This window comes from Morchella sextelata, assembly GCF_020137385.1.
Source record: "Morchella sextelata strain SCLS chromosome Unknown scls_9, whole genome shotgun sequence".
Lineage (NCBI taxonomy): Eukaryota > Fungi > Ascomycota > Pezizomycetes > Pezizales > Morchellaceae > Morchella > Morchella sextelata.
The window spans coordinates 1,470,671-1,497,387 of NW_025408624.1; the positions used below are offsets into that span (position 1 = coordinate 1,470,671).

Below are 26,717 nucleotides of genomic sequence, written 5' to 3' on the forward strand. Positions count from 1 at the left end.
TCTCTCATTGGCTTTGCTGGGCCAGGGCCCAGACCAAAATGTAATTCGATTTCGAGTGATAATTCATGAAACTTACCCTGCATTCAGCGATGATTATTCTAGAAAATAAGCTCCTCGATCGCCCGACGGATATCTTGACCACGAGTTTAACAGATGGATTCAAAACCCAGCTCTATGGATTGTGTGGCGTACGTGTGGGCGCTGGGTTGGTGGAAGATATCGAGACACGAGGGTTGACATCCTATGGATAACAATTGATTACCTATCTAATCGAGGCGCGGCTAATGACCCTTGTCTTGAGGTATGATCTGCTAAGAGAAGAGCTACCATACCCCTGCCCAGAGAAATGTTTAAGCTTACAGTACTTGCATGAGTGGTATAACTACAACTCTGCACGTCTGGCTGGCCTAAGATGTACGTACGAGGCCGCACTGGCACTCCTCAATTCACGCAGTCACACTGCTGCACAAACACACATGCACAACAAAAACTACTCTGGCAGTTGTTGACAATTCACTGAGCATCGTAGCAAACAAAGCCTTTTTTTTTTTTTTTTTTTTTTTTTTTTGGTTGTCGACTCTTGCGAGTTTTTTCGCATGAATTTCTACAGCCCCCCTCCCCAGAGCTCCAGAACTTTGATCGACAGTGTCTTCTATTCAGCCCTTTAACCCACGCCCGACAAAAAAAACCAGATTGCTTCACACCCTCGGCGCTTATCTCTCCTACAATAGATACCCTTGCTATCCACGTTCCCCAAGCTCGCCTCATCCCCACTCCAAAGTTCACTCCCCGAGAATCGACTCAGACACTCAATAATCTCGTAAGACACCCTCACCAACTTGATAATTTCTTTAAACCAATCTCTTTTCTAAACTCACCATAGGTTTTGATTCTGTCAAGAGAGAATAGAACAACTTCATAGAGTTCGGAGTCACCCATGGAGACAGACACCGCTAGTACACAGTCACTCCCGCAACCCCCGCACCTCACCAAAAGACGGGTCAGCTTTGCCGAGGCCCCAGCAGTTCGCCCAAAACTCAAGGAAGCTCCAGTTGACTCTGAAAGCAACCACGAAACTGAGGCTATGGCAAAGAGGGATAGAGATGCTATCAAGGCAGCTGCAGGAGGATGGGAAATCGAACGGTCAATATACAAGAAGAAAGTGGCCGGCTCACGCACGAAAGGAGAAGAATCGCAGTTGCCGGTTCCGAAGGAACCTGTCAGAAGAAACACTGCAATTTGAACGATCTACGAGGGGAAAGTTGGAAATTGGGGGTTTGGTGATGGTGGTGAGGCTATCAAAGGTTTGAAACGATATGCACTCAATCGAGAATGTACCTAGACGCCCATAATTATGTCTTTTATATCATTGACTCCATTTCAGTTTGGCTGGACAAGGCGGGTGTAAAGAGCGATTTTCTTCCAAGACTGTACTTATTTTCTCAATCTTTAAGAAATTATAGAAGAAACCTTTGGAAGACTTTCTCGATGGTGATGGCGTTGCCTCTAGCAGGTGCGATGGCAACCTAGTTGCATCACCACAGATCACTCGTGCGGGATCTCCGATCAACAGGGGTTAAATACATTATTTTCCCGGGTATGCGAGGTATTACGCACACAATAACAGCGCAGCCGACCCCTGAAGCTTTGACAACTCTAATTCATCCATGTTTTATGGGAAGGTAGATATAACGAGTAGGGTGCCGTACCAGTAATTCCGGTGATCCGAATCTGATTACGAGCGAAAAACAGCGATCGTGGGGGTATTCAAGAGATCGGTACGGGAAGGATTTTTATGCGATACTCTGGGCCTTGGTTGCCGTATTAATCGCCGCTATGTTTTTCGATCGTACACACGTGTTCCACACCCGCGTGCTAAACATTCACTTCCGGAAAACTCCAAGATACTAACTCCAATCACAGAAAGATACTTAGTTGACTCTCGTTGTAGTATCACCGCATATAGTGATATCTTCGCCGTTATTATAGCAAGCACTGATCCCGAAATGTTGTTTTCTTAGATTCTCAGGTTGATATATACCTGTCTTCTAGGTTTATAAACTTTTCGGTTCAACTACATCGTGAATATAATATATCCTCTCCCCTTAAGCTGTCAATTGCTGACCCTTTTTGTGGGTTCCGAGAAACAACAGCAGATCCAAGTAAGAGATTGATTCAAATCCAATATATAATTGATAAAGAAACCCAGCAAACCTACACTTTTGGCCCCCACAAATGGACCAGCATTTTGGTGACAGCTTAAGGGAGATGGCTTCACACGTATTGGAAGTGTTGAGAAAGAAGAATCAATTTTAGTTATCAGTCCAGCATGCAACATACATGTATGTATCCATCAGCACAGAATTCGCCGCCCATGGCGCACGCATGCGCAACATACAGGGTTGGGCTATCCTTCAGAATTTCCAATCTCAAGCAATCGTCATGGTCATTATTTAAAAAAAAAAAAAAAAATCAAGACAAGATACGAACTCTAGAAAATCATGAGCATAGAAAACCTCCATTTTTACCCTCCGAAAAAGAAAACCAGTTACTCTTTGAAAACCCTCGCTGTAACAACCCTAATCTCTATTCTTCTAAAGCGAGAACAATGGCGGTCCTTGTTGGGACTAATTTTTATAAATTAATTAGCATCATAATAAGCAAAAAGAATGGCATCACAAACCGTAAACTTGAGTAAAGTTGTTCCTGCCGTTCCAAGGGAAATCGGTTGTGAAGAATTTGGTACTCTCATCAATCCTGTTCAATCCACCAAATTCTGGCCTGTCCGTGTTCAGGACAATTCTGTAGGTGCCAGCCTTTTCAACGCCAACCCTGTAGTCCGCAAAACTATTCTATCATCCCAATGTCGAACCAGTCAGCAATGAGGTCACGGTAAGTATTCGACTTGGCTTACCGTGGGGTGGAAGTTGAAGATCCAGAGTAAACCAGCACGCTCAAATACAATCACTTTGTCGCTCTCGTTCTTCAAACTGATGTAAGCCTGCGGTGAGTGCAACCATCCATATTTATCCTCGGTAGTTTGCATGGCTGAATCAAAGTCATTGAGAAACTTATATCTCAGAAGGTTATCATCGGTAAGATTGAACTGTCTCCTGGCATAGTGGAAGGAGTTGTTGTTGCCAGCACGCGGGAAATCAAGCCATTCCGGATGCCCGAACTCATTTCCTTCAAAGTTGAGGTAACCCTCGCCACCCAATGCATGAGTGAGTAGGCGGATCATTTTGTGTAATCCAAGACCACGCTCAATGACGGGGGTGAACTCTGTGAGTGTAGACATGTGCGTATACATCTCTTTATCACAAAGCCAGAACATAAGAGTTTTATCTCCGACAAGCCTAGTAGTTTTAGTACGGATTTGAAAAGCAAGAATATTTGAAAATTTGAAACATACGCTTGGTCGTGACTCTCTGCATAAGCAATTGTCTTCTCCTGGTGGCGTCTGTTGATGAGAATCCAACAGATATTTGCCATGTCCCAGTCATCATCTTTCTTCTCTTTCAAGAGCTTGATCCACATATCTGGGATGGCCATGGCAAGACGGTAGTCGAAACCAACACCTCCCAAAGCTAGTGGGAGACATAAGGCAGGCATTCCGGAAACATCCTCGGCAATTGTGATGGATTTTGGATAAACGTTGTGAAGCATCTCGTTGGCCTTTAAATAAAGTTAGCAACTGGTTTTTATTCTAAGATTCTTGTGGGACAACGTACCAGCATGAGATAGACAATTCCCTCTTCATCGACGTTGGATCCGAAGTATTCGTGGTAACCACCAGAGAAACCGCTGAGTTTTGTTAATTTATTATTAGGCTTAAGGATTAGAGGTCAAAACTTACGTCCCAATACCATGGTGAGTGTAAAGAATACTGGTAACACCATCGAAACGGAATCCATCAAACATATATTCCTCCATATAAAACCTCAGATTTGACAAGAGAAATCTCATCACCTCATGATGTCCGTAGTTGAATAATCGTGAGTCCCATAGCTCGTGCCTTCCCTTCCCACCCTCGTGGAAGTATAGGTGATCACTACCATCGAACATATTTAGTCCATCCTCTGTGTTTTTACAAGCATGGGAGTGGACAATATCGAGAAGGACAACAATTCCCAATCCGTGGGCAGTGTCGATCAACTCCATCAACTCCTCCGGAGTTCCATATCTGCTAGAAGCCGCAAAGAAAGAGGTAACCTGGTAGCCGAATGAGGCATAGTATGCATGCTCCTGGATAGCCATCAATTGAATAACGTTGTATCCAAGCTTCTTAATTCTAGGGAGAATATTTGCGGTAAACTCCTTGTAGGTTCCAACTCTGTACTCAGTGGTACTGATACCAACATGAGCTTCGTAGACGCGAGCTGACTTAGGCTTTTCTGGGCGAGGATTCTTGAAGACATATTTCTCCTTGGGATTCCAGAAAACCGCATCATAGATGGGACTTATAGAGAGGTCTTGGGTAACACGCTTGATCCAGGCAGGGATGCGGTAAAGAACCTCACCACCAGGGATTTCCAAAGCAATCTAACAATATGAGAATATGATATCAAAGGGAGATGGTGAATGGGGAGAATGGATAGAACTAACCTTGATTTTGGAGTTATGGGGGACAGCAGGTTGTCCGTTTACAGCAGGGACGACGGTCTCCCAAACACCGAAATCATTCTTAACCATTCTGTTGGCATTTCTATCCCAGTTGTCTATCAAACAAGATAAGCAAATGCCCAAAAGGGGCGAATTTTCCGCAAAACCTACTGAACTCTCCAACGAAAGATGCATTGATGGCATTTGGAGCCCATTCACGATAAGTAATATCGCCGTTAGGAAGGACATTGACTCCGAAATTCTCGTATCCCTAATCAACAAAGAAGACATTAGTATATGATGAAGAGATAGATAGCTTTATTGGGTAGTATACCCTAGAAAATTTCTCCAAACCGCCTTCGTGATGGTTCAACTTTGTGATCCACTCATCTGCTTTGGTGAAGCGGCGACGGAGGTCATCTTTGAAAGGACCTAGCCAAGGGTCTAGCTCAACAACACCAGTTCCATCGGCGGGAACCTCTTTTCCTTCGTACTTAATAGTTTTGAGAGACATGATGGATGCAAACAGATACGATGGGCGTGAGAGAGTCTGTGCAGGAATGACAAGAGGAGTTGAGGATGGAAGAGGGTCAACACTTGGTTTAAGTACTAAATAGGATGGAAGGATTATATGTGGGCAAGACGACTATGGAAGCTGCCTTGAAAGGTGTGAGGGGTATATGTTTCGATAGTACATGAGGGAGATTTTGCAAGAATATGTGAAAGCCATCGAAGATCGCACAGTCGTCGCCAACCCCTCCCAAACAATTTCTGGTACTTGTTGCTTTCTCCCAAGCACAAACTGAAAATCACAGTGCAACGTCATGTCGGGGAGATGAGGGGTCCGCAGCCTAAGTTGGAAAGCTCTCATTGCTCTCGACGAGTCCATCCCATGTTTAGTTCACGCACTTTACTTTTTCTACATGCATGCATGCTGCGATGTATTTTACCCAAGAGTGGATGCTTTTTGAGCTGCAAGGCCCTGCCTCGAGAGTAGCTGCTTTCTTGCTTTTTTGTTTTTCCGACAGCCGGATTGTTTGGTGATGGTTGGGATGGAGGCCCGTGCAGGGAAAAGGAATGTGTGGCGATGACCGCTTAAAACGGTTTGCAGGTGTGGCGGTGGAGGGCTATTACAGATTGATATAATGGGTTTAACCCAACTTTAATGACAGATGAGGGGCTGTCAGGGTCCTGTCCCACCTGAACATGGCACTATCAATCTTCACCATGCTTTCTCTCCACAATACCTATCATGATAAATTTACGCTGTCCCTCAATATCTTTCACCATCACACACACTGAAGCGATTACCGCCGAGAACATTCTTTGCTGTTTCCGATACAGCATCACCACCTTTCTTTCTTACCATGTCCGCCGCTGCCGCCGGACAAGACTCCGAGCTTGGTGGCTACAACATAGGAGGGAACCGCCTCATGTAAGAATTCTGCGCTGTTCTGTTTGAAGATGACGAGCCCATCGGAAACGTCTCCAAAAAAAACTTGCGTGCATACCGACATTTTTCAATTGAGATGCCCCGGGTTGCCGGGTAATTCCAGGTCATCGAATTTGACGGATTCATCGCAACTCTTCCGATTCGGAGAAATATTTACCTTTTACAAAGGAGAAGATAAGGCTCCTGGTACGTACGCCCTGCCATTACTTCCACTCTACATGACATGTGCTCGCATCCATATGGAATAGAGTAGCATGCCGCCGCCCATGGTTACTCTAGAGTAGAGTACATATCTACATGTACCTACATGTATGTACATAGAACCTTTAATATTAATTTCTGGAGTAAGCTCGTCGATCACAGGAATTTGCCATGGTCTATCAGACGGCGACTGTACATATCACTCGAATTTCGCTTCTTACCGTGGCTTGGCATTTGCGTGGTTTGGTCTAAAGCTTGTTCTCTTTCTCATCGCCCACACTTGGCTACAGAAATTTCGCCTTCCAGGTTCTGGAAACCTTACGCAATAATTTAGAGGCTTCTTACCATTCTAGTTGCCTCTTGACAAAGCTACTCTACGTACTTACATGTAATAAGTTTTTTTTTTTTGAACAACAGATGAGGTGATGACTTATTGTAACCAAGGCTTCTGCGGTCTTTTTTCTCTCCAAATGCTCCAAGCTCTATCGGGATGATGCGTGTGTTGCTAAAATAACGCTGCATACATGTAGTGACCACCTTGAAATTGTTGGTACAGATGACAACGGGGATGCCGTCGCAATGAATAGCAAAATAAGCTTGTAACACTGAAAGGAAAGGATGAATAAAGAGGATAAAAAAGTTGATTCTTAGAAGACCGATACCTGGGAGAACAAGAAACCTGAAGGGCCTAGTAATAATTAATGGTAGGTGGCCGGAGACATACCGATGCGATTCAGGCTCCGATTGAATTGAGAAGAAAAGAGCCGGCATCGAATAAGGATCCACAGCGAGGCATTAAGATGCTCTGCCTGATAAGATCATCGGGATTCACTGCGGTAACTACATGTATATGTTACTTCACAATATTTTCCTTACGATAGAGTATGTCTGGTAAATCCTCAAAACAGCTTAAACCGTTTTTCTTGCTCAAAACAGTTTTCAGAGAAAATTGGCTCTGACCTTATTTATTTTAATTTTTTTTTTAAATCTGTAGAGATTGTTGAAACATCAAGACCTACCTAGTTTTTTCCACTTTGAAAGAGTTGGCGCCAATACAGTTGCCCGCAGCTAGTTATACCGAATGCCAAAAAAGACACAAATCTGCTGTAACGAACGGATTTTGGTGATCCGAATCTGAATTCCACACAGAATCTTGCCTGCTGTGCCGAATAATCTGCTGTATCGAATGAGAATTTTTGGAATATGCAGGTTCGTTATAACGGGGGGAGACTGTATGTTAAACGGGTCCTTAATCGTAGATGAACACTAAGCCTTTCTGACCCCAGCAAAACTGTTGACTTTGGTACTGTGATAATCTGCTATGGTGGCGTCCAGAGGGGAGACAAAACAGCAATCTCCGAGATTTGGCCCGAGGGTTGGGCGTAGTTCGGAGAATAGACGATATTTCGGGTTGCCATCATCCCTTCGGCGACGGGTACGAATCAAGCAATCCCGGAAACCAATGAAAGAACTGATCAAGCCGAGATGTGAGTGTAATATTCCCCCAGGGCTTGCGAGGGCGGGAATGCTGATGATAAGAAATAAAGGAATAAAGGAAAGTGTACCAATTGAGCTATTCTCAACTAAATGAGAAAAATAGGTGGAGGTGGGGTCTCATGTTTTCCCTATGATGTGGGGCTATCGTGATACCCTCCATGATTAGCCCCAGAATATGAAGAGACCGTGACACCTTTGACGTCTCTCATTCAAGATCTGCCGTGGGCAAGCTCAACGCGCTCGTGCGGAACACGCAAGACCAAAAGACTTGTATCCATAGCCAGTGTAGGTGTGTAATCCGAGCCTGTTCTTCAAAACCCAGTTACTAGTGAAGTTTGAGTTCAACTCTAAAGAGTCCAAGCGTCAAGAACACAGAAGACCCAATTCTTCTATCACTTTTCTTGTTCTACTCCTCTACCCCTCGAACTCGTCTCTTCTCTTACCTCTCTCCATCTCTCTCTCTATTTATCTCACACATCGGAACTTCTCTTATAAATGCTATCTCATCTCTATAGATCTATCAACTGTAATACGCACTGATCAAGGCAATCCTTTTGCCTCAAACCTCCAAATGTTTCACAACTTTTGCATCAACATAGCCAGAAGACTGATATTTCATTCTTACCTTTCCCCACTTCCTATCAATCAACTCGAATCGAATTAGCAACAGAGAACGGACCGGTGACGAGGCACATGCATGGCCATGTTCCATGGAGAAAACGATAGCCAAGCTGGGTGCGTAGCCGGACCCATCAAATCCTCAGCCCCCCTGCTCGATAGTGTGGCCTACATACATACCACCAATATGCTCAGACCCACCTATTGCTGGTTCAAATACTCTTTCTTTATTTTCTTTGAGTTTTTCAGTACTTCAAGTCAAACTTCTTGAGTTCTGTCGAGCATTTTGAGAATGTCTATTACATATGGAAATTTTGGTTTGTCGTCATGGGTACTCCTATTCTTTTTGCTGTTTCCTACGATACGTTGCTTTTCTCTGTCGCCCAACCTGATACCCGTCTCTTTCCGATCCTTTCAACGTTTGGTCAGAGAACACGCAACGTCGAGTTATTCCAGCTCAGGCGGGTAGAATTCTGTATCGTGAGATTGTTAGCCGACCGATGAAGTATACACGAAGCCTATAGATCCTAAGTTGTGTCCTTTTTATCGATCTTCTTCCTGAGAAACGAATTCCCCTATTTTTTCCTTTGGAGAAATAGGCTTTCTCTTCCTCCCCCTACACTTAACGCGTCTTTGTTCGAGCGTTTTCGGCAACGGTAGGCTGGGTGCTGTCGCCCTTGCCACGCTCCCTCCTTCAACCTCTCCATCCTCGCGCGCCCTCCCACCAGAGATTTTCTGGCTCTACGTTTCTATCTCTCCACTCGCGAAAGCAAAAAAGGTACGCACTTTATTTTCCTGCGCTTGTCCCCATCCCCATCCCATCCCATACATACATCGAATCGCTTCTTATTCTCACAAGCTCCGATCCCTCCAACCCCCCTCCCCATTTTACTTTGCCTTTCTTTACCTTTGCGCTTCCCCATCCCATCCCCATTCCCATCACACACGTCGTATGTATGTACATGACATTATTGTATTTACATACACCCGTCCATCCATCCACCCATACCTCATCACTCATGCCACCCATCCGGTTCCCTTGACTATCTCCCTCCCCCCCCTAGTTGCCTAAGCATGCTGTTACCTGCCTATGTACAAGCCGTTCCGTGTGGCTAACTATTGAGGCTCTCGTTCCCTATTCAAGCTTTGATACCACTCCCTTGCGAAAAGAAGAGGAAGAAAACAGCATCAGCGGCATTGACAGTAGCTGTAATAGCTGTCATTTAATAGTAGCATTAGCCGTAGCAAGGAGAGTCTCTCAACATACCCAGCATCAATAACGTTAACGTCGACCATTGAATCTTTTTTTTTTTTTACATTTGCCTTTGTCTTTTATAACCCTACCCTGAGATATTTATTATTGTCATTTACCTTCCCCCTTGTTACTACTCGTTTGGCAAGCGGCGGCAGAGACACTCTGGTCGATCTGACACACACCACCACTCACTCGTCCCCGCTGTTGAGCAAGCACGCACGCACGCACTTGCCGGAACCTGCTTGCTTTTGGTCAGTGAATTTGCTCCCCCGTCCTTTTGCTGCTTCTTATACTGTCTGTTCTACCCCTCTTCCCCGTGCCTGTGCTTCCCCTCCCTCCCCACCAGCAGGCCTGGCATGCTTCGTGCCCCCCCTTTTTGTCCGCTTGCCTTGTGTGCTCACACGCCTTTGGCTGGCGCGGCCCGAACCTAAATCCCATGACCTCCGCTTGCTTCTTGCATTTCCGCATTGTGCTCCCCGTCATTCATCTTGCAATGATGTTCTTGCGTGCCTGGGGTTGTTTTGCCTTGGCTGCCTTCCCCTTGGCATGCGGTTCATGTCGTTATGATGGTTGGTGCTGCTGCCAGTGAATAAGGGCGTTGCAGTGGCAGCGGCATTGACAGTGACAGCGGGAGTGGGGAGTGGAGGGAGTTGAGGGAGTGAAGTGGAGTGGAGGTGAAAGTAGTAGCGGTCCTAATCACTGAGAGGTGGTTGGGATGGTGATTTAAAGATGACGATCGTGTTAGTGGTTAGAAATGACGATTATATTAGCTAACGCGTGCGTACTGCTTTGTAGAGGCTACCCCGAGTCCATGTCATTGTCTGGTTGGTTGCAAGACCCTTCGGCTGTCCAGAACTCAGCGTTCGTTAGCCCCGAGGTCCCTTCTGCGACGGGCATGCACTCCTACGATTCAGCGGCCGGCGTGATTCCTCCCTCCGCCATAGATCCCCATCAATTCCAGCAGGCAGCACATCAACGCGCCCAGCTCCAGAATGGTACGTCTCGGACGTCATCTCCCGGTTTCCCGCAACCGGCGTATAACGTGAACGCCGTAGTACCTCTCAAGAGACCACGTCCGCGTGAAGAATCTGCCACCTTATCCCCGCGTCAGTCAACTGGCAATCTCCCAACGTCGCGTTCCCACACGCCCATGGCACAGAACCCCCAACAGCTCGCGTACCAGATATATCAAAACAGCCAGAACGCGCAGCAGCAACAACAGCAGCAACGACAATATACACCTGTTGGATATCCTCATTCACATCTTCAGCATGTTGGTTCTGCTACTGCAAGTCCGTCGCCTGTCATGCAGAACCAGACGTTTAGTCAACAAAATGTCTCTCAGGTTCCCCCACCGAAACGTGTTGCAACGCAGTCCCCATCACCCTTTTCACCAGCGCCTTCTCAGCAGTCGTTCATGGCGCAAAGCTCTCCTCCACCGCCTGGTCATATTTCACGCGTTAGCACTCCACAAAATAACATTAGCTTAGCCATGCCTTCACAGCACGCCTACACCCAGAACTTCAGTCAGGGGTTCTCGCCGCCCCCTAGTACTGCATCTTCGTCCCCTGCCCCCATGCCCGCGCAACATATGCAACAACCGATGCAAAATCAGATGCAAGCGCAAATGATGTATCAGATGCAAGCGAGGCAGCAGCAGCAAAGAATGATTCAACAGCAGCAGCAACAACAACACCAGCAGCAGCAACACCAGCAGCAGCAACACCAGCAGCAGCAACACCAGCAGCAGCAACACCAGCACCAGCAACAACAACACCAGCAGCAACAACATCAACAACTTCAGCAACAGCAACTTCAGCAACAACAAGCGCAACGTATGGGAACTACCGCGCCGCCGAATTCGAACGTGATGATTCCCAATCCCATGAATTCTCAGGTGTCGCGCCCTCCAGGCCAAGGCCAGGGGCAAGTAGCTTCTGGTTCTGGACAAAGGCAACAGACTGATCCCAACCAATTCATGAAGATTCTCTATGAGTTTATGCAAAAGCAGGGAACTCCGATTACTGGCTTTCCGACTATTGCGGGAAAGGCTGTGAGTCTGGTCAATCTTTATGGGAGTGTGTTGAAGATGGGCGGATCACGAAAGGTCTCCGCAGAAAACAAATGGGCCCACGTTGCAATGAGCCTAGGATTTAGTGGCGACCAACACCCGTCACTAGCAGAAGAAATGATGAACATATACAGACAATACCTGGGGTCTTATGAGATGGCTTGGCTGAAAAATCAGCAGGATATGAAACGAGCGCAGATGGCGAGGCAGAACCCGCAACAAGTGCCAGACATGAGGCAGCAGCAGCAGCAGCAGCCTTCTATGCAACAGTCCCAACCGGTGAAGCAGATTTCAAATACACAAAACGCTCAGCAACAGATGCCACAACGACCTCAAGGAGTCCCGAAGCAAGCAACACCGGTGCCCAATAACCAAACGCGGCCTAACATGCAAAATGGGTATGCTGCTCAACCAGCAACGCCTGCAAGACCACAGGTTCAATATCAACAAAGTACACCAAGCCGAATCCCGATGGACATGGCATCCCCACACGGTCCCGTACCATCTCCTAGTTTCTCGATGCCGCCCACACCTTTACCACAGAAGGAATCAGCCGCCTTTTCAGCCCCCCAACACCCTGTTACGCCTATTAAGGAAATTCCGGCCGACTTTAAACCAAAAGTGAGAGTTTTGGATACCCATGGAGGGTTACCCGCGGCTGTTTTGGGACAAATTGGGGCGGAGATTATATTTCATAAGCCAACGATACCTATGTTTCAAGAGCTTGGAGTCATCGATATTCATGCTTTGACGATGATGCTCAAGTCGGGCTTGGCCGCTGAGGTCAGACATGCATTAGATACACTGGCAACAGTTTCTGTGGAATCGAGATGGTCAATAGCCCTAGAGAGCTGCGAGGATTTGATTGAGACATTAGTGGATGTGGCCGAGTCTCAGGTGGGATTGCTTACGGAGCACTCGGAAGAAAGCTCTGAAAGCATTGCTGTACCCGCCTACGAAGAAGTGATGAGAGCTTGCAAAGCAGAGGTAGATAGGCTTGTCGACATCCCACAATTTGGATCCATCGAATACGAACTAGAAAAAGCAGCCGATAAGTTAATTTGCATCACCACAATATTCCGCAACCTGTCGTTCTTTGAATCCAATCATAAGGCGTTGGCGGATCCCAATGTGGTTAGATTTTTGTCAGTCGTGATCGAAAGACTTGGCACTAGCAGGCTACTGCTCCGCACATATACCAACACCTTGGATTTTATGAAAGATATCATTATCTATCTGTCCAATCTCTCTCATTCAATTACACTACCTAGTGAGGACGAGGCACTTAATTTGTTGCACCTAATACTGGCATTTGCTCCTCAACCTCTCCCAGCAGTTACTGGGCGAGAAAATCTGATGTTCACATCATATTCCCCTTCAATTCATCGTTATCTTCCGCCCGCAGTTGATAGTTTGGCGAAGTTGCTAGCACGGGATGAACCAAATCGTGCATTTTATCGAACGATATTCCTTTCAGAATCATCGACGACACCCCCGTATGATCTTCTTACGCGCTCCTTTGCTCTCGCTATATCGCCAATTCCAGACAATACAAAGGTAACGCTGCCTCAGGTTGTGGAAGCGCGAAAACCTTTCTTGGAACAGGGCATGCTCGCTGCAGAGATTCTTGCTGGAATTGCTCCTGGCCCCGATCAAGGAATTGCACGGTCGTGGCTCTCATCTGAGGATGGGTTTGCCCTCAGTTTGTTGCGATTGGTTTGTTTATTGAGTCCCCAAGTTGGGCCAATGCATCCCCGACAAGGCGGTAAGATGCCAAGTCCGGATGATTCACAACCATTCGCACGGATCACACACCGGGGAATGGCAGTTTTACAAAGGTTGGCAGAAAAATCAGAGCTTGGAAAGGATGAGGCGTCGAGAGTTCCACTGGGGGTATTGCCGAAGAAGGAGAGTCTTTTAGGAGCGTTGTTGACAGTTCAGATAGACGGTGCTATTGTTAAGCAGCTTTGTACTTATGCAGGGCTGAATGATTGAGGGAAATAGGTATCTTTTTGTAATGGTCCGTTCTGCGAGGCGCAGAGGCGGGGGAAGGGGGTTTGGATGGTTCGTATTTGTATAAATGCTGGGATCAAGTCTGTTTCATTGTGGAAATTACTATATCACTTTGCTATTTCTTTTTTTGTTCTGTACTTTACCAGAGGGATCATCGGCGTCCCTTGCATCTAACTAAACGGTGGAGCGATATTTTGGAGGGTAATTTATGCCTCTTTCAACTTTGTACACTTACATGAGTTTTCTTTTTTACAGTAGGAAAGGGAAACGCCAAATAATAAAATGAACACGCAGAGTTTACATCAAGATATCCCGAACCACCAATTAGTTTGTTGGCACTCCGTGTCTCTAAGGGTAGCCACACTAATGTCAAATGGTAGATATCAAAATCTTAGTCCCTGCAACCATGACGATAGATCCTTCTTAAACCATCCCTTAATTATAACATGTCTCGTGCGCCCGTTGATTGAGACCGACTCTTTGTCGATGCCCAAACGATTGATTACATGACCTCTCAGTGCATTAAGGTCTCCATCAACCTTGCGTATCCGTGTTTCCTTCTTATTGCTCCCGCGGAGTTCCTCGTAGACAGGGAGGTTGTTGGTTTTGGTGCGATGGATGAAGTAGGGAAGTTGGGATTGAGATTCGGGGGTGACTGAAGGAGGTTAGTTGGGCAGCCAATCGAGCAGTAAAAGGAGGAGAGCTCACTCTCTTCTGCTCGTCGGGTTGTGGTGGTGAAGCGAGCAGTGTGGGCCTGTCGGAGGAGTTGAGAACGCAATGCCCTTAGGGTAATTGAAGGGGAGTACGTGTATAGCATGATGCTTAGCACTAGTCGATTTTTTTGTTTTTCTGGGTGATGGAGGGATTCGCGATGCTGTACTGTCGTCTGGCACTTCGTGGGAAAAACCGCGCGCCGTATCAGATGGCGAACTCACTAGATGTCTTGGCGTACGAAGTTTAGTCTGGCGGGGAGGGAAAAAAAGACAGTCCTTTGCAACCCCACATCTGTCTCCTGCAACCATCCACAACGTTACAGGCCAAACAAAACACCAAAAATCGGTTTAAACAACAACAGCTCTAATTCGAGTTTGTTGGAACTGACGCCTAATACTTTCGAATATGGCCGACAGTGTGGAAGCTGGTAGCAACGATGTTGCTGTCTCCTATGATCTCATTCCTAAGCTGATGCCCCATCTTGACCGGCACCTAGTGTTCCCGCTACTCGAATTCGTACAGCAGCGTGGAATATTCACCGACGAAGAAATTACTCAGGCGAAGTATGATTTGATGAAGGGCTCGGATATGGTAGATTTTGTCAGTTCACTGTACACAAAAATCCATAATACCGATGACCCCCCCGAAGAGCTTATTGGGAAGAGGGAGGTGGTCTTGCAGAGGTTAAAGGACCTTGGGGAACAAAGTGAAAAGGTTATGCAGCTGCTTGAGGATCCGGACGTTGTGGGGAATTTGCGAAGTGATAAGATGCAGAATATGCAGTACTTGAAGGATAACCATGGGGTATAATTGCTCTTAACCGTGGGAAAAGCAGAAATTGAAAGTAAAAGCTGAGAGCTAATCTAGGATAACTTCTGATAAAGGTTACAGTCGAAAGTGTCAATGTGCTTTTCGAATATGGAAGGCAACGATTCAGATGCGGAGACTACGCCGCTGCCGCCGATATTCTCTACCAGTTTCGTGTGTTGGTATGTCAGGCCTTTAATTGGCTAAGCTTCTTGGTACTGATATTTCTATTTAACAGTCCACGGATTCGGACAAGACTAGTCAGGCTACCTGGGGGAAGCTTGCCTGTGAAATTCTGATGACCAACTGGGAAGGTGCAATGGAGGAGGTCACAAAGGTTAAGGACCTGATTGAACAAAAGCTCTACAACAACCCTCTTGAACAGCTTCAACACAGGACATGGTTGCTTCACTGGTGCTTATTTCCCTTCTTCAATCACGAACCCTCTAAGGATACGCTTCTTGAGATGTTTTTCTCACCTGCCTATATCAATACTGTTCAAACATCCTGCCCGTGGATCCTCAGATATATCGCTGCTGCTGTCATCACCAACCGCAATAGGAACCGGAATACTGTACAGTACCAGAAACAACTTAAGGACCTCGTCCGAATAGTGAAGCAAGAGATTTACGAGTACCGTGACCCTATTATTGACTTCGTTGCGGCCCTGTACATCGACTTTGATTTCGAAGAGGCGCAACGCAAGCTGGGAGAGGCAGAGGAGGTTCTCAAGAGTGATTTCTTCTTGGTAGCTACTGCTGAGGAATTCGTGGATTCGGCAAGACACTTGATCTCTGAAAGCTATTGCAAGATTCACCAGCGCATTGATATTAAGGACTTGGCGCAGAGGTTGAACTTGAGTCAGGATGAGGGTGAGAAGTGGATTGTCAACTTGATCCGCGACACCAGAGTCGATGCGAAAATTGACTACAAGGACGTAAGTTGATGAGTCTGGCTCGTATACATTAATGAGGTTGTTACTTATATCTATCTTAGGGAACTGTTATCATGAACCATCCTCCACAATCGGTATACCAGCAAGTAATTGAGCGAACAAAGGGTGGCTTTTTCAGGACACAAGTTATCTCGTATGTCTCCCAAAATACGAACTATATATATATAATCCGATGCTAACCTACCTCCTTATAGTGCTGCGGTTTCAAAATCTTGAAATGTTGGTTGTCTCTTTTTTTCTGTGTTCGTATTTTCAATTCATTGGGGCAATCAATTAGTAGATTAGGGATTTGAATAAAAGACGTAACAAAAACTGCGATTCTTGTCGCAGAAAGATATCGAGAAGCTTTGATTGTGGTAGTTGGTACACATGGTGGCTTGAGCGGTGGCTCGAAATCTTTACTAACTCGGAAAAATTCAACATTATTATTATTAGTCATTTCAGACAAGCTGATGGTTTCTTTTTTTCAACGATCTAATTACATATCTACTTTGAATTATTGACAGGATGACCGCATAAATTGAGTGCCAATAATATTAGGATAACCCCCCAGCTTATTACTAAATTGTTGCTGTGCAGCCCAGCTCGTAGACCCATGTGTGGCTATTAAGGTCTGAGACGAGCTGAAGTTGTTTGATGGGATGAGCATAAGAATAGGTAGAATGATCATTGGATCCTTCTCAAGCTGAAACACTGGCTTCGCATGTGTTCTACTACTATGTTTTGTTTCTGTAGGTATGTACTCTAGACCGAAAGTCATCGTGTGTAGCACAGAAGTGGCAAAGCGTACCTGGGCGTTTGTTGTGGAGACGCCCCATGTTTATCCTACTTGAGCCGCAATCCCGTAGTTATACTCAACTCCTTACTGTTTGGCCTTGCCTTCTCATTCTTGTCTTCGAAGCTCGGATAACTCCCCACTCAACACCATAAACTAGAGGGCCTAGCCGCTGCCCCTCAAGCTCTTCGATACTCAACACGAACTTTACTAATCCTTCCTCCAATAGCCAACCTAAATATGTCTACCAGCAATAATGTGCGGATAATTGCCCGTGTACGCCCTCTCCTGAAAAACGAAATAGAGAAGGATATTGTTGTTCGCACAGAGGGGACAGCTATTTCCATGCCAAATCCGAAAAACGAGAACGAGAATTTCACATTCCCTTTCAACGCGGTGCATGACAGCGAGTCTGATCAATCACAGCTATTTTCTGAGGGTACGTTATTCAATTCCTTCATGTCTCTTCTCCAAGCTAACGGGCATGCGAATAAGTGTCGCCAACAATAAAACATCTATTTAAAGGCAACGATGTTACAATCTTCGCCTATGGTGCTACTGGTAGTGGTAAAACTTACACTATGCGCGGTCAAAAATCAGCTACGGAAAGAGGCATCATTCCGCGTCTTCTCAACGCCATCTACCGTCGCGGAAAGGAACTGGAACGAAAGTCAGAGGGGGAAATAACAATGACGGCAACCATGAGTTACTACGAGATCTACAATGACAAAGTCTTTGACCTTTTTATGGCGCCCGAGAAACGCACGCCTTCAGGCCTATCACTGCGAGATAACGCAGGGAAGACGGTGGTTGTCGGGTTGACGGAGAAAGAGATCTCGTCACTTAAAGAGTTCGAAACATTATACGATAAAGCCAACAACAACCGTTCCACTTCTGCCACAAAGCTCAATGCACATTCAAGTAGAAGTCATGCTATTATATGCGTCCGAGTCGCTATTTCGAATCGCGATACGGGCGAGACCCGAACGGGCACAGTCTCATGTATCGATTTAGCAGGCAGCGAAGACAACCGCCGAACCTGTAATGATAAAGAGCGTATGATTGAATCCGCCAGTATCAACAAATCTCTATTTGTCCTTGCGCAGTGTGTCGAAGCGATGACTAAAAAACAAAACCGCATACCTTACCGCGAAAGCAAAATGACACGCATCCTCTCACTTGGTCAAAATAACGGGCTCACGGTGATGATCTTGAATCTTGCCCCCACGAAGGCATTCCACATGGATACCCTTAGTGCACTTAACTTTGCCAATCGCGCCAAAAAGATTGAGTTGAAGCAGGCCGAAACAGACTATACACCAGCGGCTACCTATTCCAACCGCCAGCCATTGCCAGCGCTATTAAGTAAAGAACCAACTCGTGCTTTCGGAACTGCAAAGACAAATACTACACAGCACATACCGAGACCTTCGCTCGCTGAAAAATCACTCAAGGCAACACGCGCACCACTTGCTGCTAAGCCTGTTAAGCCGTTACATAAACCGGCCTCTTCCGGGATTACTAAAAACCGTCAAAGCGATAGTCGTATGTCGACGCATCTATCCTCTGCTAATATCGCGGATATTGTCGAAAAAAAAGTGGAGGAAATTCTCGCAGCACGCGCACTCGAATCTGCCAAATCCCCTCCACCAGTATCAGCGGATGTATCTTTCGACCTTAGTAGACGACTCGAGCTCCTCGAGAAAAAACTCGAAAAGAAGGCAGATGCTCGTGCAGAAGGTCTTACTTATATTCTCCTAGCAAAACAACACACTGCCCGTGGCGAAAACTTCTCCGCATTGAAAATGTATGAGCTGGCACAGACCTACTTTCCTGACAACCCGAAAATAATGAAAAAGATTGCAGCCTTGCGAGGCAAAAAGAGCTCGGGCATGTCTACTGCCATAAATATTTCATCGAGAAAAGAAGATGAAACGTCAATTATGGATATAGAGGGAGGAGAAATCAAGACGAGCGGCGTTAAAGAGGAGCTTTACACAAAGGAAACACACGCGCCGCCCCCCCCAATGCCAGTGAAGAAAGCGTTTGCAGTCTTTACCGACAATGACCGTGTTGATGCTGTTGCAAACTGGAAGGAGGAGCAGGATGAACAGGATGAGCTTGATGAGCATTTTCGTAGCAATGATCTCATGGACACCGATTATATACCACCTGCAGATGTTCAGCAGACTCCGCGGACACAGTCACTGTTGAAGATCATCAATAGTGAGGATGTAGCACAGATAATGAAGCTCAAGGTAAGCTTTTTAAGACTCGAGTGATATTGCATGAGGACGCTTTGCTAATTTAGCCGTTGTGTTGTGTAGGGTGTTGGCAAGAAAAGAGCAGAATCTCTCGCGCAACATGTTAGAGAGAGGAGAGAAGCCGCTGTCGACGACGACGAGGATTTTGGATTCAAAGATTTGGAAGAACTGGGTATGATCCGGGGGATTGGACAGGGGATGGTAGAGAATATGAGGAATAGTTTGGTGGCGTAGCATATTGGGACGCCTCAACTACCCAACCATATGGCTAGAAGTATTGTTTCCCTCTTGAAAATACATTTCTTGAATTTTGGTGTATTGGAGTTGTTCAATTCGGCATTTCATTTGTCTGTTTAACCATTGATTTACTAGCGCTTTCTTCCTGATTACCCCTGTTTAGAATACCTTTCTCCCTTATAAATGTATTCTACGTTGTGCATTAGATACACCGAGTTGTATAAAATGGTTGGTTTAATGATACTTAGATGATTCCATTGCAACTATGTATACAGCATCCTATAAATGCTTATTTCCACCTCTAGAATAGGGAACAGGTGAGTGTATGAAGTCATATGATTAGAACAATGTAATTTTAGCTATTCATATTCACCACCAAAATTCCATGCGCACCCGTTGACACCTCTACTAGTATACGTTCAAATAATATCAACGTCGTATAGTCTACAAAGCCTTCACAGCCTGGAAGAAAGGATCATTTTCAAATGATTCCTTGTATGGCCCTGATATCAATTTCATGAGCTCTTCCCTCATTTCTTCTGATGACATGCTCCCGCCATCAACTTTATCTTTCCATTCCAACAATAATCTTTTGAGAAGTATTGACCCCTCTGTAATTTGTTCTTTGCTGCATTGCGTATGCTGTTGTTCTAGCTTGCCGGTGAAATCTTCAAGCTCATCAGCTTTCCGTTTAGCCATGTTGATGACCTTCTGTGGGAAGCGGACTAATTCCGCAACGTGTATACCAAAACTTTGATCACAAACGCCTGTTAAAGGTATTTGTTTTAGCTCAAACAGTTAAGGTATCGGAATGATAGGGATGTACCATCTTCAACTTTGTACAGCAGCGTGACCTCTCTCTTTTCATCCTCACTATCTCCAACATGGGCGACGACGTGAAGGTTCTTGACTGAGGGATACTCATCCACCAGAGCCGTTAACTCATGGAAATGGGTAGCAAACATAGAGAAACATCGGATTTCCTTGACAATGTGCTCCGAGATAGCCCACGCTAGCCCAAACCCGTCGTATGTACTTGTTCCTCGACCAAGCTCGTCGATAATTATCAGCGATTCAGAAGTGGCCGATTTGAGAATCGTTGCAGTCTCTAACATCTCTGCCATAAACGTAGAAACGCCCTTCAATTGCGAGTCGCTAGCTCCGACTCGGGCCAGGATACAGTCGAAAATGGTCAGTTCCGCCTCGGAGCAAGGAACAAAACATCCTGCCTGGGCCATGAGAGCAATTACCCCGATCTGTCGAATATATGTCGATTTACCACCCATATTAGGGCCAGTGATGATCAAAAACTCCGAGCTCCCTCGACATAAGCTCACGTCATTTGTTATGAACTGAATGTCGTCTTGCATTTCCATACAGGGGTGTCGAGCCTCTTTTAAAATGGTGTTTCCTTCTCCTCGGGGGTGCATCTTAGGCCGGACATACGGTGATGGAGCGTGCACCGAAACATGGGCAAAGCTGACAATAACGTCCATGTGGGCGATTACGTCTGCAAGTTCTTCAAGAACGGGACAATAGGAGGCTAAGCGTGTTAGAGTTGTGCATAACATCTATAGGCAAATAGTTGCGAAAACTTACCTGCCACATTGACGACTTCTTGCACAAGCCCACTCTGAGTTTTATTATAAGTTTGTGTCGATTGGTCAACTTCCCGATTTAGGTCTCGTAATTTACCAGTGGTAAAGTAAACGCCGTTTTTTTGTGTTGAAATTTCCTGATACTCTCTCTTATTCCGGATGGATCCTGCCTCCGTCCGAGTCAATCGAAAACACCATCCATGAACTTTATGATTCTCGAGGAAAAGCTTTTTGTCCACTTCTTGGTGGAGGTCGCTCCCAGCTCTTCGGTGTTCCTTTCCCATATCGGTTTTCAGCCTTTCAATCCTTTTCTTAATGATACCAAGGTCATCACTGAACTCTGGTTTAATGATGAATTCATGATTATCAAGCGCGTCGAGATCAACAGTAGTCTCAACCAATTCCTGCAACATCTCCAACTTTCCAGCGATCTCCGTTAGCTTTGCTGTATAATTCATGTCTAATGGGTCTTTGTATTTTTCATCCATGACACCTTCCAGTGTACCAATAAATCCAGGTATCCTGATAACAACTTGGTAGGCTCTTACGACATCTTCCAAATTGGCCAGCTCCCTCTGAAACCTCTTTGCGAGTCTATAGAGGTCCGGAATGCTCTTAAGATGCTCCTCCTGCATCGTCTGTCTTAGCTCTGTGTCCTCTACAAATGCTTCGACAAGGATATGACGCTTCTCGATCTCTTCATGGCTCATCAACGGTTGTTTTAGCCATTGAGAAAGCAATCGAGTTCCGATCGCAGTCTTGCATTTGTTGAGGAGACCATAAAGAGACATATTTTTAGCACCGTCTCTAGGTCCTGGCAGAAGGTTCAAGGCCCTCACAGCGGATGCGTCGAGCTTCATGTATTGAGCCAGATCATGCTGGTAAAGACGATACTGGCCGAAATTATGATCATCGGACATGAGGTTTAGATACTTTATCAACGCCGAAGCAGCTCCCATAGCGAGTTTACTTTCGGTTTGTGGAAGTACCCCGACTGCGATCTCACTTGTGAGTAGGCGCGAAAAATCTTGGTCGATATCCTTGATAGAGAAGTCGGCGGCCTTCCTAAATGTCATAACAATTCCGCAGCGATCGATGAGAGCCCGAAGCTTGCCCAGTTCGTAATCTTTGTTTTTCTCGTCCATTTGTATGATGCATTCTTTAACACCCAATTGTATCAGGAGAGACTACAATGAAGGTCAAAAAGCGGTATGATGCAGATGAAAAGATTGTTAACATACCTCGAAGTTACAGTAGAGGTCATTGTCAATGAATTCGCTCACACCCAACTCACGAACACTGGCATCCGCAAAGCAGACACCCACATTTCGCTCTTCTCCCTTCGCAGATATCTTAACTGCTAGAATTATTGGCGATGATTCTATCTGTCCAGCAAAATCTTCTTCTACATCCTGAAGATTTCCAGGGGAAGCTTGTTTTGTGAGCTCCCATTTATTTTTCCCTGTGGATGACCAAATTTCGATTCGTTTGCCCTCCTTGAAAAGAACTTCGCGTAGAAAATTACGGAAGGCGGTCACGGAAAGTGTACATGATTCAAGAGTATTTCTTGAATTGCCTAGTTGTCGGATAACTGATGTAGTTTTGTAGACCTATTTGCCATCCGTCACTTTAGCCATGTCAAGTAATTTTTTTTTTAAGAAAAAGACATCAATGGCTTACTGTTTTGGCAACATATACCGCGTCCTTGCCATGAACAGTGTAGAATTCATTGCGTTCGAATAGACGGATAGCATCTACTTCTGGGAGTCTTTGGAAGAAGGAAATGAAGCCATTCTCGTCGTCGACCTATGAGAGCATTTAGCACTGACATCGTGGACAAGCTGGTGATACTAAATTCGTACCTTGAGTTCTGGCCTGGATCCCATAATGATCAATGCAGATTCTAGGGTTTTTTTAAGTTTGAGTTGAGAGGGATAATTGAACAAGATTTACACGCGTCAAGGAAGCAACTTTTTCTAGGTCCCAGGAGCTCGGAGACGCGTTGAATAAAATCTTGGCACGCGAACCGTGCATGATATCAATTATTATTTTCAACGTGTACCCTCGTAACAAGCTCCCTACATGTATTCAACTCACACACATTAAATACATGTATTCCTTTATAGCTGCAGATTTGGCAGCCCTAGCACTCGGTACTTACTCCACAGGGGACGAGAGTATTCTACTGGGCCCGGTTCTAGGCTACGAAGCTTATAAGCACTAGAATTTTGGAATGGTATTTGAATTGGGGTAAAGAGGTCAAATATTATTTTCTAGCTAAAATACCACACACAATCTTGTAGACTGTTACCCGGATTAACGTTGATCAACGCTAAACGCATTCATCCATAGAAAAGGCAGAATGCTCCCATGCTCCCATGATTTATGCAAGATGATGATAAAGGTTAGGTGTGCTGCACAACTTAAAAGAGTTTAGCATATTTTATATGGCGTAGATACTGTTCCTGATTCCATATTGGAAGGTCATGCCCACTTGTCCAGTTACCCAGTAGGTATACATGATAGACCGTGAATTTCGGGGTTTTTCAGAAATTCAACTTGAGAAAAAGCAGAAACCGCGTGTTTCGGTATCACAAGGAGCTTTGATCAGACGAAGCGATACGTATGTATGTAATGTACAGCTGTTTTTTTTTTTTTTTTTGGGGCATCTCGGGTGCCATACGCGATGATCTCTCGGTTGCCCTGAAGATGTGTACGTGTGTACCAGTACCTACAGTTTTGTAGTTTCCCAGTGACTGGCAAGCACCAGACTAGTTAGGTACTGTGTTGCCGGAACGTTGCGATATCAGAGCTCTGGCCAAACCCTATCCCTTACCTCACCTCCTAAGGCCAAATACTTAACTAACCTCCATCTTTTCCACAACCTCGCCACATCTACTTTCTGCTCACCTTCCTACAAATTTCGTTCTCTACGCATCTGTCTTTCGATTTCTCCTCTCCACACGTTAGAAGACATGGAGTCCTCATCTAACGTCTCTTCGGCACACGCCTCTACTTCGGCAACCCCTTCAACAACCCCTCCTTCGGGGACAATTTCAAGCGCAGTCTCTGATGCTGGAGATCAGTCAAAGCTAAAGTTTGTTTATACATTTTGACTCCTATTGTATTTAGGAACCGTATTACTAACGCTGTTTATTATAGGATACTTCTCGGTATTCTCAAGCGGTTTGTTGGAGTGTCTGATATTGCCTCCGTGCGGTTCTCGCTTCCTAGCCAGCTTCTAGAGCCTGTTCCCAACCTAGGTAAGGGATATGTACCATCTGGGGAATTTCCAGGTCCTCACGAAGCTACTAAATAAACTCCCTATAAGAATGCCGCCTTGCGTCAGCTGACTGGTCTTTTCCGTGCTAGAATATTGGAATTATTTGGACCGACCAGAAACCTTCATTAGGTGAGCTAATTCGTCATTCCGAGGTCTTAAGATTTTTCTAATAAAAATGTAGCATCGGCGATTCGAATGACGAGCTTGAGCGCTTTTTGGGCGTTTTGAGGTTTTGGTTCACAAAGGATCTTGTTCGTTCTCTAAATTGCCGAAAGTCTGTCGCAGCGCAACTGCTAATCATTCTGAAATAGAAATTTGTTAAGGGAAAGCCTTGTAAGGTGTTTATTCACTCTCATATTCATAATTTAGTGTCATACTGATCAAATTAAACAGCCATATAACTCGACACTCGGCGAATTTTTCAGAGTATGTTTACCCAAGACCAAGACCAAAAGGACCATGGAATCGATCGGCTGATGGAGGCCCCGTGGGTGGATTGAATAGTGTAGTTGGGATGTTGAAGCATCATTACCACCGGTTGCAGCCTCCCGCCCTGTGTCACGAAGTTCTTCGAAGAGCAAAGCTACCTCAACCGCCACTACACCCGCGCCAACATCCACTAATAAGGCGCCTATTCGAGTGTCATTTTTGACAGAGCAGACATCTCACCACCCTCCCGTCTCTGCATTTCACATAGACTGCCCCGAAAAGGGCATATCCGCGAGGGGTTATGATCAGGTTCGCGACATCTCGCTTTTTATACTGAAACATGCTCACAATTTGCGCTTGTAGATTAGTGCCAAATTTACTGGAACATCAAGTATGAACTTTTTTAATTTCGAAAGAAATCTTACTAATTCCTTGAAGTCAGGGTTACACCCGGTGAACATAACTTGGGAATATTCATAAACTTGCACAATAGAGGTGATGAATGCTATCGACTGACCCACCCCGCTGCCAGTTTGGGCGGGATTCTAAGAGGTATCCCTTTCGCCCAATGTAACCCTACTCGAGTTCATACTCACTTACAGGCTATCAGGATCCCTCAACTTGTATGTCGAGGACGTATGCTATGTGACATGCCCAAAGACCAAATTGAAAGTTATTTTGCAATATTTAGGTGACTCGTGGCTGGGCAAAGCAAAACATCGAGTTGAGGGAGTTGTTTATGAGTATAGTGGTGAAGAGGATGGCATAACAAGACTCAAAGACGTACCCAGTAAGGCTATACGTGCTAAAATTGAAGGTTCTTGGATGAACCAACTCTACTATATATTGCCAGGATCTACTGTAAGTCTTCTGTGTGTGTGTGTGTGTGTGTATCTCAATAGGAGCCAACTAATTTCTACTCCAGGAAAAAATACTTCTCATAGACCTAGACCCTCTCTTGCCAGCAAATAAGATTTGCCCACCACTGGAAGTCATGCTTCCCAACGAATCTCGTAAAATGTGGCAAGCCGTTTCTGAAGCAATACACGCTAAAGACTACGCTCGCGCCACCCAACTCAAATGCGAGATTGAAGATCGACAACGAGAAAAGGCTGCAGCTAGGACGGCGGAGAATATAGATTGGAAGCCAAGGTTCTTCGAAGCCCCTTCGTTGTCTGCTGGGCAACCATCATTGAGCAAGGATGGAGAGCTAGTGCTGAAGGGATTGCATTCTGGGAACTATGCTTTGAAACCCTCCGATGTTACCGGAGCCTAAGGAGAGGAAGAACTGACCTGAGGGTCTTCTGTATCTTCGTATTTTCGACTATTCATGTTTTGAGTTAATTTTTCGCTTCTTGTTTTGTTTGAATATCGGTTGCAAAGAACGCTAGCCGGCGAAATCCGGTATGAAGTTTAAACGACAGTGGGAGAAAGGGAGTTGGATAGAGTGTAACTGGGGAAGGTTTGATCTTGGATCATTTTCAGTTTTTCCTAAATGTTATCCGCTTTTTTCTTCATGTTCGTGTATACCTCTTATCGGTGTCTCCGTTAATCACTTCATGTGCCTTTGAATCTTGGTAACGACTTCTTTATCTTCATTTATTTCTTCGCAAATGCCTTTAGGTCATATTGCATTTCTAATTCATTAGATTGGACGGGAGGATATCTGGGCTTGCATGCTGGCCAGAAAAGTCGACAATGGTGTACATGTTTTACTTATATAACGTACATGAACAAATAATATAAGCACAGAAACAAAAGCATCATTTATAGGTTTCTGATAATACTCGTCGTGTTTAAGTATGTACTTGTTATTATAGTACCCTTACGTTCGTCCATTGCATTACATATCCTCACAAGAAATATACAAAAGTAAACTACATGTACATCATATATGTAGTCCTCTAGCTGCATATCTACGGTCTCGCGCATACTGCCAGATTGA

The 26,717-nt window shown here is 45.3% G+C and overlaps 8 protein-coding genes across 8 annotated transcripts; 6 read left to right on the forward strand and 2 right to left on the reverse strand.

Moving 5' to 3' along the window:
• Nucleotides 1–937: 937 nt before the first annotated feature.
• H6S33_013064 (uncharacterized protein) lies at nt 938–1,243 on the forward strand (the record flags this gene model as incomplete). Its single annotated transcript, XM_044844432.1, has 1 exon — nt 938–1,243. The coding sequence occupies one exon, from the start codon at nt 938–940 to the stop codon at nt 1,241–1,243; it is 306 nt and encodes a 101-aa protein (XP_044694773.1).
• A 1,343-nt stretch (nt 1,244–2,586) lies between these two features.
• Nucleotides 2,587–5,116, reverse strand: H6S33_013065 (uncharacterized protein; the record flags this gene model as incomplete). The annotated part of the gene is made up of 9 exons (XM_044844433.1): nt 2,587–2,627; nt 2,684–2,852; nt 2,915–3,356; nt 3,413–3,675; nt 3,732–3,804; nt 3,857–4,542; nt 4,606–4,718; nt 4,774–4,873; nt 4,937–5,116. 9 exons carry the CDS (start codon nt 5,114–5,116, stop codon nt 2,587–2,589), a joined length of 2,067 nt encoding a protein of 688 aa, XP_044694774.1.
• Nucleotides 5,117–5,969: 853 nt separating this feature from the next.
• H6S33_013066 (uncharacterized protein) lies at nt 5,970–6,585 on the forward strand (the record flags this gene model as incomplete). The annotated part of the gene is made up of 3 exons (XM_044844434.1): nt 5,970–6,037; nt 6,132–6,241; nt 6,419–6,585. The coding sequence occupies 3 exons, from the start codon at nt 5,970–5,972 to the stop codon at nt 6,583–6,585; spliced, it is 345 nt and encodes a 114-aa protein (XP_044694775.1).
• A 3,770-nt stretch (nt 6,586–10,355) lies between these two features.
• On the forward strand, nt 10,356–13,692 carry H6S33_013067 (uncharacterized protein; the record flags this gene model as incomplete). Its single annotated transcript, XM_044844435.1, has 2 exons — nt 10,356–10,366; nt 10,422–13,692. The coding sequence occupies 2 exons, from the start codon at nt 10,356–10,358 to the stop codon at nt 13,690–13,692; spliced, it is 3,282 nt and encodes a 1,093-aa protein (XP_044694776.1).
• Nucleotides 13,693–14,829: 1,137 nt separating this feature from the next.
• H6S33_013068 (uncharacterized protein) lies at nt 14,830–16,402 on the forward strand (the record flags this gene model as incomplete). Its single annotated transcript, XM_044844436.1, has 5 exons — nt 14,830–15,228; nt 15,309–15,413; nt 15,470–16,168; nt 16,228–16,319; nt 16,381–16,402. 5 exons carry the CDS (start codon nt 14,830–14,832, stop codon nt 16,400–16,402), a joined length of 1,317 nt encoding a protein of 438 aa, XP_044694777.1.
• Nucleotides 16,403–17,201: 799 nt separating this feature from the next.
• On the forward strand, nt 17,202–19,459 carry H6S33_013069 (uncharacterized protein; the record flags this gene model as incomplete). Its single annotated transcript, XM_044844438.1, has 3 exons — nt 17,202–17,400; nt 17,457–19,219; nt 19,289–19,459. The coding sequence occupies 3 exons, from the start codon at nt 17,202–17,204 to the stop codon at nt 19,457–19,459; spliced, it is 2,133 nt and encodes a 710-aa protein (XP_044694778.1).
• A 447-nt stretch (nt 19,460–19,906) lies between these two features.
• H6S33_013070 (uncharacterized protein) lies at nt 19,907–22,946 on the reverse strand (the record flags this gene model as incomplete). Its single annotated transcript, XM_044844439.1, has 6 exons — nt 19,907–20,229; nt 20,289–21,005; nt 21,062–22,247; nt 22,302–22,670; nt 22,741–22,866; nt 22,923–22,946. 6 exons carry the CDS (start codon nt 22,944–22,946, stop codon nt 19,907–19,909), a joined length of 2,745 nt encoding a protein of 914 aa, XP_044694779.1.
• A 1,089-nt stretch (nt 22,947–24,035) lies between these two features.
• Nucleotides 24,036–26,048, forward strand: H6S33_013071 (uncharacterized protein; the record flags this gene model as incomplete). Its single annotated transcript, XM_044844440.1, has 11 exons — nt 24,036–24,157; nt 24,223–24,323; nt 24,433–24,472; nt 24,525–24,594; nt 24,655–24,681; nt 24,737–24,769; nt 24,848–25,081; nt 25,136–25,163; nt 25,211–25,324; nt 25,383–25,633; nt 25,698–26,048. The coding sequence occupies 11 exons, from the start codon at nt 24,036–24,038 to the stop codon at nt 26,046–26,048; spliced, it is 1,371 nt and encodes a 456-aa protein (XP_044694780.1).
• Nucleotides 26,049–26,717: the final 669 nt, after the last annotated feature.